Here is a 14,274-nt window from a genome sequence, read left to right as displayed (position 1 = left end):
TAAAGTGCATGGACTAGCAAGCACTGTGCGTGTGTGTGCGTGTGTGTGTGTGTGAACCCTATGTGTACCTGTCGATTTTAAATGCCAGCTCTTCTTTGAAAGCTAACTACCCTCCTGTCTAAATCCTCTTCCTGACTGCTCCCCCTTGCCAACCAACAGCATTTTGTTTATGACTCACTCCTAAGGTATATCATGCCTTATATTACATACACTTCTATCTCTTCCACTAGACTTGTAGCCTTTAAGGTTTAGGCTTTTTCATCCTATGACGCTTAGTCCTTCGTATGTAGAAGGTTAAATAAATGTCTCATTAGATCCATGTAATAAACAAAGAATGGTACTTAAGGCATTATAGGTGGTAAATGCTTACCTGGCTTTCATCCAAGCTCCTCCCAATGACATCCACAGCTGCCGTTCATCACCATTGACAGTATAATTTAAGAAATCAATTGCGTCCTTAGTCAACAGGGGACTAAGTACTGAACTGGCTAGTTCAGGACCTCCTGTTGCCTGCACCACCTAAAATAATAAACCATTTTTTAGCAAGAAGATGACTATTCTTTGTGTATTTTCAAAATGTGCAGACAAAAACCCATGCCAAAAACAAGCACTATTTTTTAATAGTCATATTAAATTTTGATGCTGTGCAATGTGCTACCGAGTGAAAAAAAGCTTGTCAAATCAACTTGCCCAGCCCAGCAGTGCTTTAAAACCTAAAATGAAAGTTAACAATATAACAACTTTCACAGCATCTGCCTATGGGCTGCATATGACTATAGTTTCTCTGGAAGATACCAAAGGCTATGCAGAGAATTCTCGATCAGGTGATTTTACTATCCCTGTTTTGTTGTTGTTGTTGCTTTTGTTTTAAATATGTGTTTCTCTACTGGCAAATCTATCATGCCAAATTTGAAAAATACAGTTCCTGAAATGAATACTATCAAGAGAAACAATACTATCAAGAGTTAACAGTCTATGGCTCTGCCTATACAGACATACAACAAATAAAAGGATCCAGGGAGGAAGGCGAAACAGGAATGAGAACTGGTCCTCTGAATCTATGGTACTTTTCCCCAGAATTATTTTTAGAAAATTCCCCTGATTTAATATGGATAATTTAATGACAGCAGAAACAAACAAACAGGTGCAATTCTCTGATAAGCAAAATGAGGATAAGTAGATGTTCAAAAACTGCTCTAAATTTAAATTTACTTCTTCTGAGCTATTTTCTGGCTAAAAAAAATGGTAGTTATCTCCTAGAGCAGAAACCAGAGTCCCTTTATAAAATTTTACCTTCTCAGAGATGTGGCACAAGAAGAAAGGAGATTTTTTGAATGGCTCCAATCATCCAGGTGTTCTCAGCATGCTATGCTGTTCTAGGCCTCTGTGTATTTGCACATGCTGTTCCCAGTTCCCCAGAAGGCCCTTCCCCCATTATTCAGAACTCTACTCAGGTCCCAACTCTTGTGAAAGCCTGTGTTAACCCCACAGTGTAACTCTGATGTACCACTCCCCACCCTGCGTCCTCTAAACAATTTATGCATATTAGTAACACATTACACTATTACACCGTAATTTATGCATATTAGTAACACCCTACACAATTACATTGTAATTTATGCATATTCATAACACATTACACTATTACAGTGTAATTTATGGCTTTTCAGTTTCCCCTCCTTGAGGAGTTGGACTAAGACTTATCCGACTTTCAACTGCAGATGATACAGTGGTACTGGAATGAATGAAAAAAGATGGCAGATAACGGAGGAAAGCTAACTCCTATTTGAGAACAAAACCTACCCTGCCTATCTAGCACAGTAATTTTTAACTTCCAACCTTGAACGCATTTCCAATAAATATGTAGCAATAAGAGGGAAAAGTAAAACTAAAGAAAATGAGTAGAGGAATATAAAAATATCTGCTTTAACAGAAGGAAGAGGAAATAAAATGAAAGAAAGTATAAATGAAAGGTTAAGAGCCATGGTTCCGTCTCAAGAACGTGCGCAGGCACATGTGCTGTGGCTATGCTCATGTGTACATGTCCATGCTCAGGGAAGAGGAGAGCAACTCGCAGGTGTAAAGCCACTACATCATGCCTGGCCAGTAGCAGGCCCTGAATAGATGTTCCTCCCCACCTCCTTCATCCAAGTAAAATGTCTGGGGCCCTGTAGGGAAAACATTAAATGGACCAGCAAAATATTATGATTGGAGAGACCATTAATAAGGTGTAATTTTTGAGAAAAGCAGAGATACCAAACATTGGCAAGTAAACCAATGTTTTCAGGTACATAACCTGATCACAAAGACCAATTTGCATATGTCAGGGAAACCAGCCTTGTTATGTTATAGCTCTATTCTGTGTAATGACTAGATATCTACATATGATCTCTGTAAGTGTGTGAAATAAATAAGAGACAGCAAAAACTGCTTTATGAATGATACTTCCAAATACTCAAACTAAGCATCAAAAATGTTAAAAACTAAGGAATACAAATTTTGTTAATGAGCTAGTATCAGTTTCTTTGCATATGTATGTCCTTGGTCTCCATCTAATTTTTTAAAAGCATTTATAGAGCAAGAATTATTCAGAAATAATTAGGCAAGTAGAAATCTGATGCTCCATATATAGCAACAACATATGGGAGCATTCATAAGTTATTGATGTACTCTTGGACTTTCATCTTCTAGTCCCTTATTGCTTAGCTTCTGACATTCATGTTGATAGTGGTACTTACTTTCCTATGTTTGTAAAGCAATACTCATTTCATATTCTACTTCAGGTCTTGTCTACTTATCCCTGGGGAAAGAAGGATGAGATTTATCCTCCCTTACTGCCTCTTGTCAATCTTACTTACTGGTTCTTCCCATTCTCCTAACATCGAATGCCCAGGGCTCAACCAGTCCTTGGCCTGATTTCTCCACTGAACTCCAAATTCATATACTCAACTATCAATTCAAATTTCCCCATCTGGATACAACTCAATTTTGATATGTTTAAAACTTAATTCTTCACCAATCTCCAAAAACCTGCTCTAGTCAGTCTTCCCCATCTTAGTTAATCATCACTCCATCCTGTCAGTCTTAGGCCAAATATCTGGGAGCAATCCTTGGCTCTTGCACAGTATATCCAATCTAGCAGCAAATTTATAACCAGATCAGACTTCTCACCACCTCCAATGCTACCAGGTCCAAGCACCATAATCCCCCATCTGGGTTATTTTAATAATTTTCAATAATTTAATAATTTTAAATTTTTCTTCGCCAAAATTTCTAAACATTATAGTCAGGGCAATCCTTTTCTGCTGAAAACTCTTCAATTGTCAAAGGTGTCCCAATCCCTTAGAAAGACCAACAAGATGTGTCTTCCTGTTACCCTGCTGATATCATCTCTTTCTAATCTTTTCTTCATTCTGTTGAAGTCACAGTTCTACTTATTCCAAGAACAGGCTTTGCATGTTACCACCTCAGAACATTTATACTTAACTATTCTGTGTTTGGAATTCTCTTCTTTCAGGGATCCACATGACCCATTCCTTACTTCCTTTACTCCAATGACATCTTCTCAGTGAGGTTTCCATTAGCCAACCCTACTCAAAAAGTGCAACACTCTGTTTCCCACACACATACACACATGCGTGCATCCCCCTAGGGAACTCCCAGTTTTCCTTCACTCCTCTATTTTTCTGCATAGCATGTGATTTTTTGACTGCTGTATTACGCAGACATTTATTTAGGTTATTGGCTACCCCTCTATGCTACAATATATGTTCTAATAAGGTAAGAATTTTGTCTGTTTTGTTCCTGATGGGCTACTATAAAGCCAAGCACATAGGAGGCTCTCAATTTGTATTTGTAGAATAAGTGCATAAATGAATAAACAAGTCAGCGACAGTTCAAGAGATGAAGGAACACCTCGATAAAAAGAACATGGGTCTCTGAATGACTTCATGGAGCAAACCATCCATCAAGAACTAGACTTCTCATGATTATTTTGTGAGAATGAGAAAAACATCTACATTATTCAAGGTGCTGGATATTATATACTAGTATACATTGAAATACTGGTATCTAATAAATCTTTATTTCTTTTCATATCCCTAGCACTGTCAGAGATACCAGTTTCCTCAACTATAAAATAAGGTGCTTAAACTAGATGATTTATAAGGTTCTTTTAAATTCTCAAATTTTCCATTCTTGATGTTTACACAAATGGCAAAGAAATAGTACCCATGCAAGGTAATGAAGAAAAGCAGTCTAGATAATCCAGACAGACACTTGGGGTTAAAAAATATACTAAGAACGATTCTTTCTTAAACTAATAAAATCTCACCATATTTAATGGAGTAAACAAAAAGTGAACCAAATCTGCAGCACTAGGATTCTGAATATGAGACTTCAGTTTGGCCTGCAACATGAAGAAAACAGAAAACAGATTACTATCAAGCAAAGACAGACACTCAGAAAGGTCCAAATAGACTCAGAGGGGGCGGTCTTTACCACCAGTTTCAGTTTTAATATATTCTTTAGCACGGATAGAGAATAGAAGTCATTGTTTTTCAATCAAGTCTCTTAGATATATATGTTTTAAAATGTTCTGTTTTAATTGAAGGCAAATCAAAACATACATACCCCCATAAAATCTATAAAAACAATTTTATTTCTTAATTAAAACAGAAATGTCCTGACTAGACTTTCATCTTTTCCATTTATTTCTTCTAATTCTATAGACATAAATTTCACTTACCAGAAGGTTAAATCCATGTTTAAACTTTTGCAAACAGTCAAGAAATTCATCAGGTGGTGGAGGTTTTGCCCGCAGCGTTAAAACACCCTCTAATGAAATAAGCAAGAGGAGATCAGAGCAAAATCCAAGAAAATTTATTAAATGGAAAAACAGAAACCACATTTATGTCTGTAAAGTTTGGAGATCTCATCAGACATGCTACCTAGTTACTGTGCTACATCTCATAGTCTGAATGTAACAAACTGAGCAGATACGAATTTCAAAATGGATTGCTCTATCCTTAGGCACTACAAATTACTCATTTAATTCCATAAACATACATTGTAGCCTTTCTCTATGGCAGACATTGTGCAAGTGAGTAAGTGACAAGCCCTGCTCTTAAGGGCCTTAAAAGCTAATAAAATACATGAATCAGATAAATAACAAGAGAAGTACCAATCATTATGAGAAGAGACTTACCTGGTTGGGAGATAAGGAAATGGATACTTAAAAGGTATTAGATGGAGAAAGTAGCTTATAAGATGGGATTTGAAAAAGTTTGGTCCAGGGCGATGTGGTGGGAAAAACATCATGGTTGGATAAAAACAGCATAAGCAAAAACAAGGAAAGGGGGAATTGCATGTATACGAAACACCAAACAAAAGCAGAGAAACATGAGAATGGAAGGGTAGATCAAGGTTAGATTGTGGATAGCCTTGATTTCCAGGGTGAACAGTTGTACTTAAATCAATAGAACATGGAACTAGTGTGCTTTACAGCAGAAGAATGAAGTGACTCAGAGCTTTAAGAAGATTGTTCTCACAGCATGAAAAAGTAGAGGCTTAAAGACTGCTTAGAAAGCAGGGTAAAAAAAATGATAGTAGCTTGAACTAGATATGAAAATGAAAAGGGAAATAACTAGATACAGGAGATGTTGAGAAAATAAAATTGATGTTGGCTATAAGCTAGAGAATGAAGTCATAGAAGAATCTGTGGTTTTGAATCTGGGTGATCAAGAGGATAGTATACCTTTCATAGAGAATTTCAAAAGGAGTAAGTGGTTTAAGATACCAGGAAGTAATAGTACTTAATTTCAGAATATGTGGAGAGGAGGCACATCCATGTATTCACATGTAGAAGATAAAGCCAAAGATCACATGCTTATTATATAAATATGTGCTAAAGAAAGATTTGGAAGTTATCTGTAATGAAAGGGATATTTATTTACTATCTTATATCTTTCAATCTCTACCATTTTGTCAGAGGAAGTATAAACATTACTTCCATAATTTTAATTTTATATAGCTGAGGCCATTTTAAATAGCTGAACTGCAGCATACTTCAAAATTGTCTGTATGTGACCTGAATGTACCGTTTAAAGTTTTGTGATAAAAAATTCAAATCCGTTGAAACTTTTAAATATTTTAGTAAGTCACCCTTTTTTTTTTTTTTTTTTTTTTTTTTTTTGAGACGGAATCTTGCTCTGTCACCCAGGCTGGAGTGCAATGGCTCGATCTCGGCTCACTGCAAGCTCTGCCTCCCGGGTTCACGCCATTCTCCTGCCTCAGCCTCCTGAGTAGCTGGGACTACAGGCGCCCGCCACCGTGCCCGGCTAATTTTTTTTTTTTATTTTTAGTAGAGACAGGGTTTCACCGTGGTCTTGATCTCCTGACCTCATGATCCACCCGCCTCGGCCTCCCAAAGTGCTGGGATTACAAGCGTGAGCCACCGCGCCCGGCCCACCCCTTTTATTTAACAAATAATATGGTTCTAGTTTACAACAGAATAAATCCAACTACAAGAAGAATAGAGCTATGTCTTTCTTTAACAGATACTTAATTTTACAATAACTAATGAAAACTACAGAGAGATGGTCACTGTCTGAATCTCAGTCTCTGTGATTTAGGTAAAACATTCCAGGATCTTTCTTCACTATAGCTGACTTATAACCAAAATGGACTCTTCCCTGAGTTCACCTTACTCTTTGCCTAAATCTCATGTGCTACCCCAAAACTAGAAGAGGAACCCTAGTCCACAATCAATGAAGTTTTGCTAAGCAGTTCATGAGGGTCAACACTCTGCCTAGTACCAGAGTTCTTTTTTTTTTTTTTTTTGACACGGAGTTTCACTCTTGTTGCCCAGGCTGGAGTGCAATGGTGTGATCTCAGCTCACTGCAACCTCTGCCTCCTAGGTTCAAGCAATTCTCCTGTCTCAGCCTCCCAAGTAGCTGGGATTACAGGCACATGCCACCATGCCCGACTAATTTTTGTATTTTTAGTAGAGACGGGGTTTCATCACATTGGTCAGGCTAGTCTCGAACTCCTGACCTTAGATGATACACCCGCCTCGGCCTCCCAAAGTGCTGGGATTACAGGTGTGAGCCACCGCGCCCAGCCAGTACCGGAGTTCTAACCAGTCATTAGAAGATTGAGAAAATCCAACTTACCTCCTGGTCCTTTCCTTTTACCTTTCTTGTTTTTCTTCCTTTTAGAAAGCTCAGAAAATGCTTCTGCTGCTTTTTGGAGTTTTGTGATAAAAAATTCAATGTCATCCAAAATGTGGTTTAAAATTTGCTGAAATTAGAAATTATAGAATAAAATATAAAACAGAACTATTTTTACCTTAGCTGTACACTGTTAGTAAATAATAGAAAGGTTTTTTTAGAAAAAGAAACAGCCCACATGCCAATTTCAAGTTTATTACTAATTACAAGAATTAAACTAAATATACCTGTAGCCATATTCTGACATTTACATTTTTCTTTCGCTTACTTTTGCTCTATTTTCAATGTCATCAAGGAAGCATTCACAATATCTGCTCATATTATTATTTTCAATTACTCTAATTTTCTCAGTGTTCTCCCACACAGTTAGGAGGAAAATTCTAAAATAGGTTTTTGTTAGAAGAGCACTGACATTTTTGCTTTACTGATAAATGTCCCAATAAAGCACTGACAATATTATTTCATGGAATTAAAGGTATACAGATTGTTGTGATAACCTAATAGCTAGTCTATGATACTAAGCATTAATAAGAGTTTCCACGTGACATAACAGAATTAATAATGCACCATGCTTTCAGAGATCACTGGAATGAATTTGATTATCTTATATATTAGAGTCTTAGTTGCCTTTCTCCAGTATGTGTGAAACTTGACATTCTTCTAATTTAAGACTAGAAATTGGGGTTAAACTTTTAAGTATAACATGTAACAGTGTGATGTAAAAATTGAATTACAAATTTCAAATTCCTTTCAGTATTTGTTTCTCAATAAGCTGGTAACATGTATATAGTATAAAAAGTGATAACACCATATTCTATATCTCATTTATAGAATGAGAATGCTATACTAAAGCATTTACAGCATTCTCATTCTGTAAATCACTATAAAGAAATGAAAACAAATGCAGCATTATTTTTTATAAAAGCATTATGATTTACAAATCTATCCTTTAAAAATGCCACTTTTATCTTTTAGGTATTCTAAAATACATTGTTAATAAACACCAAGAAGACATATTAAAAAGATATTTCAATTATGAATTATAAACTATAATAAAATTAAAATTGTACCATTCCTGAAATCTAATAATTCAGCCTAAGTTCCAATGTAAACTAGCTAATATGCTGATTCTTTTATCATAGCCCAAGTCTACTAACTAAATATTGGCATAAAGGCAAAAACAGTTAAGGAAAAAATAACTCAAAGGGCATAGCCATCACAGGAAACGGAAAACATAGTTTCCATAAAATATCTTTATTTAAATCAGCTTCATTTTCTTATGAAGTTTTCTTTTTCCTTTTAAAAAAAAGCCAGTGATCTAAAGGCGACTCCTGTACTTACCACATCTCTGTCAATGCGGGCTGCCATCATCTCAGGCGTTTCTTCCTGCTCATGATACTGCCTTGGTTTCTCAACTATAGAAAAGACAATCAGAAGTCTTTCAATCTCTTACTCCCACAACACCAATACAGACAATTAAAACATAAAAATTAGTTAAAAAGGAGGACCATTTGCAAAAGGAACACCTCCACTGGATACACAAGTCAAAACTGTGCTCATCAGCCATGAAATGCATCCTTGTCAACACTAACAGGAGCAGTTGTGCAAAGCTTAAGTATTGGTCCTCTCACCTTTATGATGTTTATTTACCTTGTAATATCCCCTCTATTCTCTCTCTTCCCTGAGTTAGCTACCTGTAGAACCAACCTTAACTTAGCACCCTTTAATTCCTACACAAGCCAGAAATATAAACCAGCAGTTAAGCTTTTACTTCTCAAAAGGTGGTCAACTAACTTCTAATGCAACAGAGCTATAATTTTTATACATTCCAACACTGTGACTACAATAAAGCTTTGGGAGTTCTGACAGCAGAGTGCTTCTTAAAATTCTAGTGTAAGTAAGCTTAAAACCCACAATGTTGGGCTCATTAATTTTAAGCTACATGCTTTAAAAGCAGAAATTTTCACATTAAAAAATAAATGTCTCAAGAACATTCAAGATATTAAGGTTGCTCAGTTGGCTAGAGCATGATGTTAATCATGAAGTTATTATCATGAACTCCTTCCTGCTATGAGTCAGTTAATACTACCTGTAAACACAGAGAGTTGTTACAGATATTTCGTGGTAGAATAAATTTAAAAATATATGGATGGAACAACAGAAACGTAACACCACAAATGGAAATACAACTCATGATACATCATCATGACTCATGATGTTCAATACAGAGAACTGCAAAAAATACTGGAAACTTTGTATTGCTATTCTTCCTTGACACTAACTTTACCTGTAACTGGAACACTTGCCAACAAAAAAAAAAAAAAAAAAAAAAAGAAAGAAGAAATCACCGTGTCTTATGAAACTTAATTAGTGGCTGTTAACTACTTTAAGATAATTAAAATTTCTGTCTATGAAATCTTGCCAGTTAGCTACTATTTTACATATAGATAGCTGCTACCTTGGCTGTAGTGGACTACCACAGAAAGTACTAAGTTGAGGTTGAAACAGCTATTAGGAACTCTACAGAGGCCCCAAAAAATATCATTTGGAGGGAACAGTGAGGGGGAGATATGGTATTTCTTGGGCTCTGTCAGGTCTGAAACACAACTAGGAACCCTAGTGCCACTGGCGCTATTCCACAGAGATCACCTTTGGAAGTCGGGGTAGATATACCTCAGGGATTCGAAGGAGGAGCAGTTCAGCCTGAGTCAGCCAGAGCATCCAGAGGAACCAAAAAGACATTCCTTCTGAGGGGCTTTCCAACTAAAAACTGGACTGGATCCAGGCCAAACCTGATATAATAAGTCTTCTGTTTAGTCTAGTGGTAAATTAGAAGTTCTGAAAGCCTTATCTCACTTAGTTTAAACAGATGACACTGCAGAAAATATTTCAGATAAAATTTAATGAAAGCTCAGAAACCCCTAGGGATAAATTCTCTCTTTGTTATAAATTATATTAGGTTCAGCAGGGCCTGGTGGCTCATGCCTGTAATTCCAGCACTTTTGGAGGCTGAGGCAAGAGGATCACGAGGTCAGGAGATCAAGACAATCCTGGCTAACACGGTGAAACCCCGTCTCTACTAAAAATACAAAATTAGCCAGGTACAGTGGCACGTGCCTGTAATCCCAGCTACTCGGGAGGGTGAGGCAGGAGAATCGCTTGAACCCGGGAGGCAGAGGTTGCAGTGAGCTGAGATCGCACCACTGCACTCCAGCCTGGGTGACAGAGCGAGACTCCATCTAAAAAAAAAAAAAATATATATATATATATATATATATATGGTTTAATATACATAATATATATAATATATATTAGGTTCAACATATATTTTTACAGGTTTGTTCAGAATGTCTGTAAACTTGTCTTATCCTTCTTCTACTTCAGACCCTCTTCATCCAAACGGTAACAACAAAAACACCACAAGTACACAAAAAGTACAGAATACAATAAATTACTGTCTTTTAAACACATTCTAAATACAATCAGATCAATACAAATTTACATAATTTATGAAAACAGAAATTGTTAAAAAATTAAACTATACAGCTCTGTTAATTAATTTTTTTAAAATGAATGCATCAAAGAATTCTATTTTTCATATCTTTGGTAGTGTGGCTTACATTTCAACCTCTGAAAAAACCTTTAAGAATACAAGAAACCTAAACAAAATAGAAAACAATTCAGAAACAAAATGAACTCAATTTGGCAAAATGAGAATCACAAATTATGCTTACTATTCTGTAGTAGGTACTATCATAAACATTATTTACTTTCAGATTCACAGTAACCCATTTCAGAGATGAGGCCAAAGTACAGAGAGATAACTTCCCAAGACCACACAGGTAGACAGATCAGGTCTTGCTTCAACTTTTACCCTGCACATCCAAAGTAGAGTCCGAGGTGACTCATTTTTGGAAATGAGTTATATCGTTTAACTATAGTGCCAGATACCCTGTGTGAATAATATTAACTGGATAAAGAATAAGAAAGTTAAGAAGTCCCACTGGAGTAGAGGCAAAAGAATGAGGCTCTAGAGTTCATCAGATTCGAGCCTGCTGAATCACAATTTATTCGTCCTTAAAATGAAGACTAGACCAAACATATTTTAAGCCATTTTTAAATTATAAACATTTCAGATTCTAGTAAAATATTCTAACATATAAAAAGTAACACTAAGTTCTATGCTATAATTGTTTTTAAACAGAATGCCAAGGTGAAATGATGCCACGCTCATAGGGCCCACTTGACAAGTACAGTCATATGATGGATACCTTTTACCCTTCTCCACTGCCAGCAGCCAACCACTGTCCTGACAAACTTTCCATGAATATGACAAACTTGTCCAAAGAGGGACCGTAGTTAAATAATAAAAAATGGAAATAATGTTAAGTGCAATCTTTAAAAAAAACCTGTACATATTTTGTTGCCATCTTTTTAATTGTAAATCAAGTGAAACTTCCTCTTAGCATTAAAAAAAAAAAAAAGACTCTAACCCTAATACTGTATTTATTAAATGGTGGGTCTAAGCTCTTACAGATAATAATCTTAACAAAATTCAAGGCTTAACTTTCTTTTTTTTTATTATATTTTAGGTTTTAGGGTACATGTGCACAATGTGCAGGTTTGTTACATATGTATCCATGTGCCATGTTGATTACCTGTATCCATTAACTCGTCATTTAGCATTAGGTATATCTCCTAATACTGTCCCTCCCCCCTCCCCCAACCCCACAACAGTCCCCAGAGTGTGATGTTCCCCTTCCTGTGTCCATGAGTTCTCATTATTCAATTCCCACCTATGAGTGAGAACATGCGGTGTTTGGTTTTTTGTCCTTGCGATAGTTTACTGAGAATGATGTTTTCCAGTTTCATCCATGTCCCTACAAAGGACATGAACTCATCATTTTTTATGGCTGCATAGTATTCCATGGTGTATATGTGCCACATTTTCTTAATCCAGTCTATCGCTGTTGGACATTTGGGTTGGTTCCAACTCTTTGCTATTGTGAATAGTGCACAATAAACATACGTGTGCATGTGTCTTTATAGCAGCATGATTTATAGTCCTTTGGGTATATACCCAGTAAAGGAATGGCTGGGTCAAATGGTATTTCTAGTTCGAGATCCCTGAGGAATCGTCACACTGACTTCCACAATGGTTGAACTAGGTTACAGTCCCACCAACAGTGTAAAAGTGTTCCTATTTCTCCACATCCTGTCCAGCACCTGTTGTTTCCTGGTTTTTTAATGATGGCCATTCTAACTGGTGTGAGATGGTATCTCACTGTGGTTTTGATTTGCATTTCTCTGATGGCCAGTGATGATGAGCATTTCTTCATGTGTTTTTTGGCTGCATAAATGTCTTCTTTTGAGAAGTGTCTGTTCATGTCCTTTGCCCACTTTTTGATGGGGTTGTTTGTTTTTTTCTTGAAAATTTGTTTGAGTTCATTGTAGATTCTGGATATTAGCCCTTTGTCAGATGAGTAGGTTGCAAAGATTTTCTCCCATTCTGTAGGTTGCCTGTTCACTCTGATGGTAGTTTCTTTTGCTGTGCAGAAGCTCTTTAGTTTAATGAGATCCCATTTGTCAATTTTGGCTTTTGTTGCCATTGCTTTTGGTGTTTTAGACATGAAGTCCTTGCCCACGCCTATGTCCTGAATGGTATTGCCTAGGTTTTCTTGTAGGATTTTAATGGTTTTAGATCTAACGTGTAAGTCTTTAATCCATCTTGAATTAATTTTTGTATAAGGTGTAAGGAAGGGATCCAATTTCAGCTTTCTACATATGGCTATCCAGTTTTCCCAGCACTATTTATTAAATAGGGAATCCTTTCCCCATTGCTTGTTTTTGTCAGGTTTGTCAAAGATCAGATAGTTGTAGATATGCGGCATCATTTCTGAGGGCTCTGTCCTGTTCCATTGATCTATGTCTCTGTTGTGGTACCAGTACCATGCTGTTTTGGTTACTGTAGCCTTGTAGTATAGTTTGAAGTCAGGTAGCGTGATGCCTCCAGCTTTGTTCTTTTGGCTTAGGATTGATTTGGCGATGCGGGCTCTTTTTTGGTTCCATATGAACTTTAAAGTAGTTTTTTCCAATTCTGTGAAGAAAGTGATTGGTAGCTTGATGGGGATGGCATTGAATCTATAAATTACCTTGGGCAGTATGGCCATTTTCACGATATTGATTCTTCCAACCCATGAGCATGGAATGTTCTTCCATTTGTTTGTATCCTCTTTTATTTCATTGAGCAGTGGTTTGTAGTTCTCCTTGAAGAGGTCCTTCACATCCCTTGTAAGTTGGATTCCTAGGTATTTTATTCTCTTTGAAGCAATTGTGAATGGGAGTTCACTCATGATTTGGCTCTCTGTTTGTCTGTGATTGGTGTACAAGAATGCTTGTGATTTTTGTATATTGATTTTGTATCCTGAGACTTTGCTGAAGTTGCTAATCAGCTTAAGGAGATTTTGGGCTGAGACAATGGGGTTTTCTAGATATACAATCATGTCATCTGCAAACAGGGACAATTTGACTTCCTCTTTTCCTAATTGAATACCCTTTATTTCCTTCTCCTGCCTGATTGCTCTGGCCAGAACTTCCAGCAGTATGTTGAATAGGAGCGGTGAGAGAGGGCATCCCTGTCTTGTGCCAGTTTTCAGAGGGAATGCTTCCAGTTTTTGCCCATTCAGTATGATATTGGCTATGGGTTTGTCATAGATAGCTCTTATTATTTTGAGATACATCCCATCAATACCTAATTTATTGAGAGTTTTTAGCATGAAGGGTTGTTGAATTTTGTCAAAGGTCTTTTCTGCATCTATTGAGATAATCATGTGGTTTTTGTCTTTGGTTCTGTTTATATGCTGGACTGCATTTATTGATTTGCGTATGTTGAACCAGCCTTGCATCCCAGGGATGAAGCCCACTTGATTATGGTGGATAAGCTTTTTGATGTGCTGCTGGATTCGGTTTGCCAGTATTTTATTGAGGATTTTTGCATCAATGTTCATCAAGGATATTGGTCTGAAATTCTCTTTTTTGGTTATG

At 36.6% G+C, this 14,274-nt stretch overlaps 1 protein-coding gene across 3 annotated transcripts in view; it reads right to left on the bottom strand.

The window, feature by feature from the left end:
• EPS8 (epidermal growth factor receptor pathway substrate 8) overlaps window positions 1-14,274 on the bottom strand; it is a 177,220-nt gene that overhangs the window by 36,358 nt on the left and 126,588 nt on the right. For all 3 annotated transcript variants that reach the window (XM_030804826.1, XM_003265550.4, XM_030804827.1), the window contains exons 9-13: window positions 8,572-8,645; window positions 7,174-7,300; window positions 4,748-4,836; window positions 4,334-4,408; window positions 371-519 (exon numbers count right to left, since the gene is read on the bottom strand). In XM_030804826.1, the coding sequence (XP_030660686.1) occupies window positions 371-519; window positions 4,334-4,408; window positions 4,748-4,836; window positions 7,174-7,300; window positions 8,572-8,645 (514 nt within the window). The remainder of the gene's footprint in view (window positions 1-370; window positions 520-4,333; window positions 4,409-4,747; window positions 4,837-7,173; window positions 7,301-8,571; window positions 8,646-14,274) is intronic.

The sequence above is a fragment of the Nomascus leucogenys genome, chromosome 23, assembly GCF_006542625.1.
Source record: "Nomascus leucogenys isolate Asia chromosome 23, Asia_NLE_v1, whole genome shotgun sequence".
NCBI classification, from domain to species: Eukaryota; Metazoa; Chordata; class Mammalia; order Primates; family Hylobatidae; genus Nomascus; species Nomascus leucogenys.
Note: the sequence above shows the minus strand (reverse complement) of the source record. Positions and strands in the feature narration are given on the sequence as shown.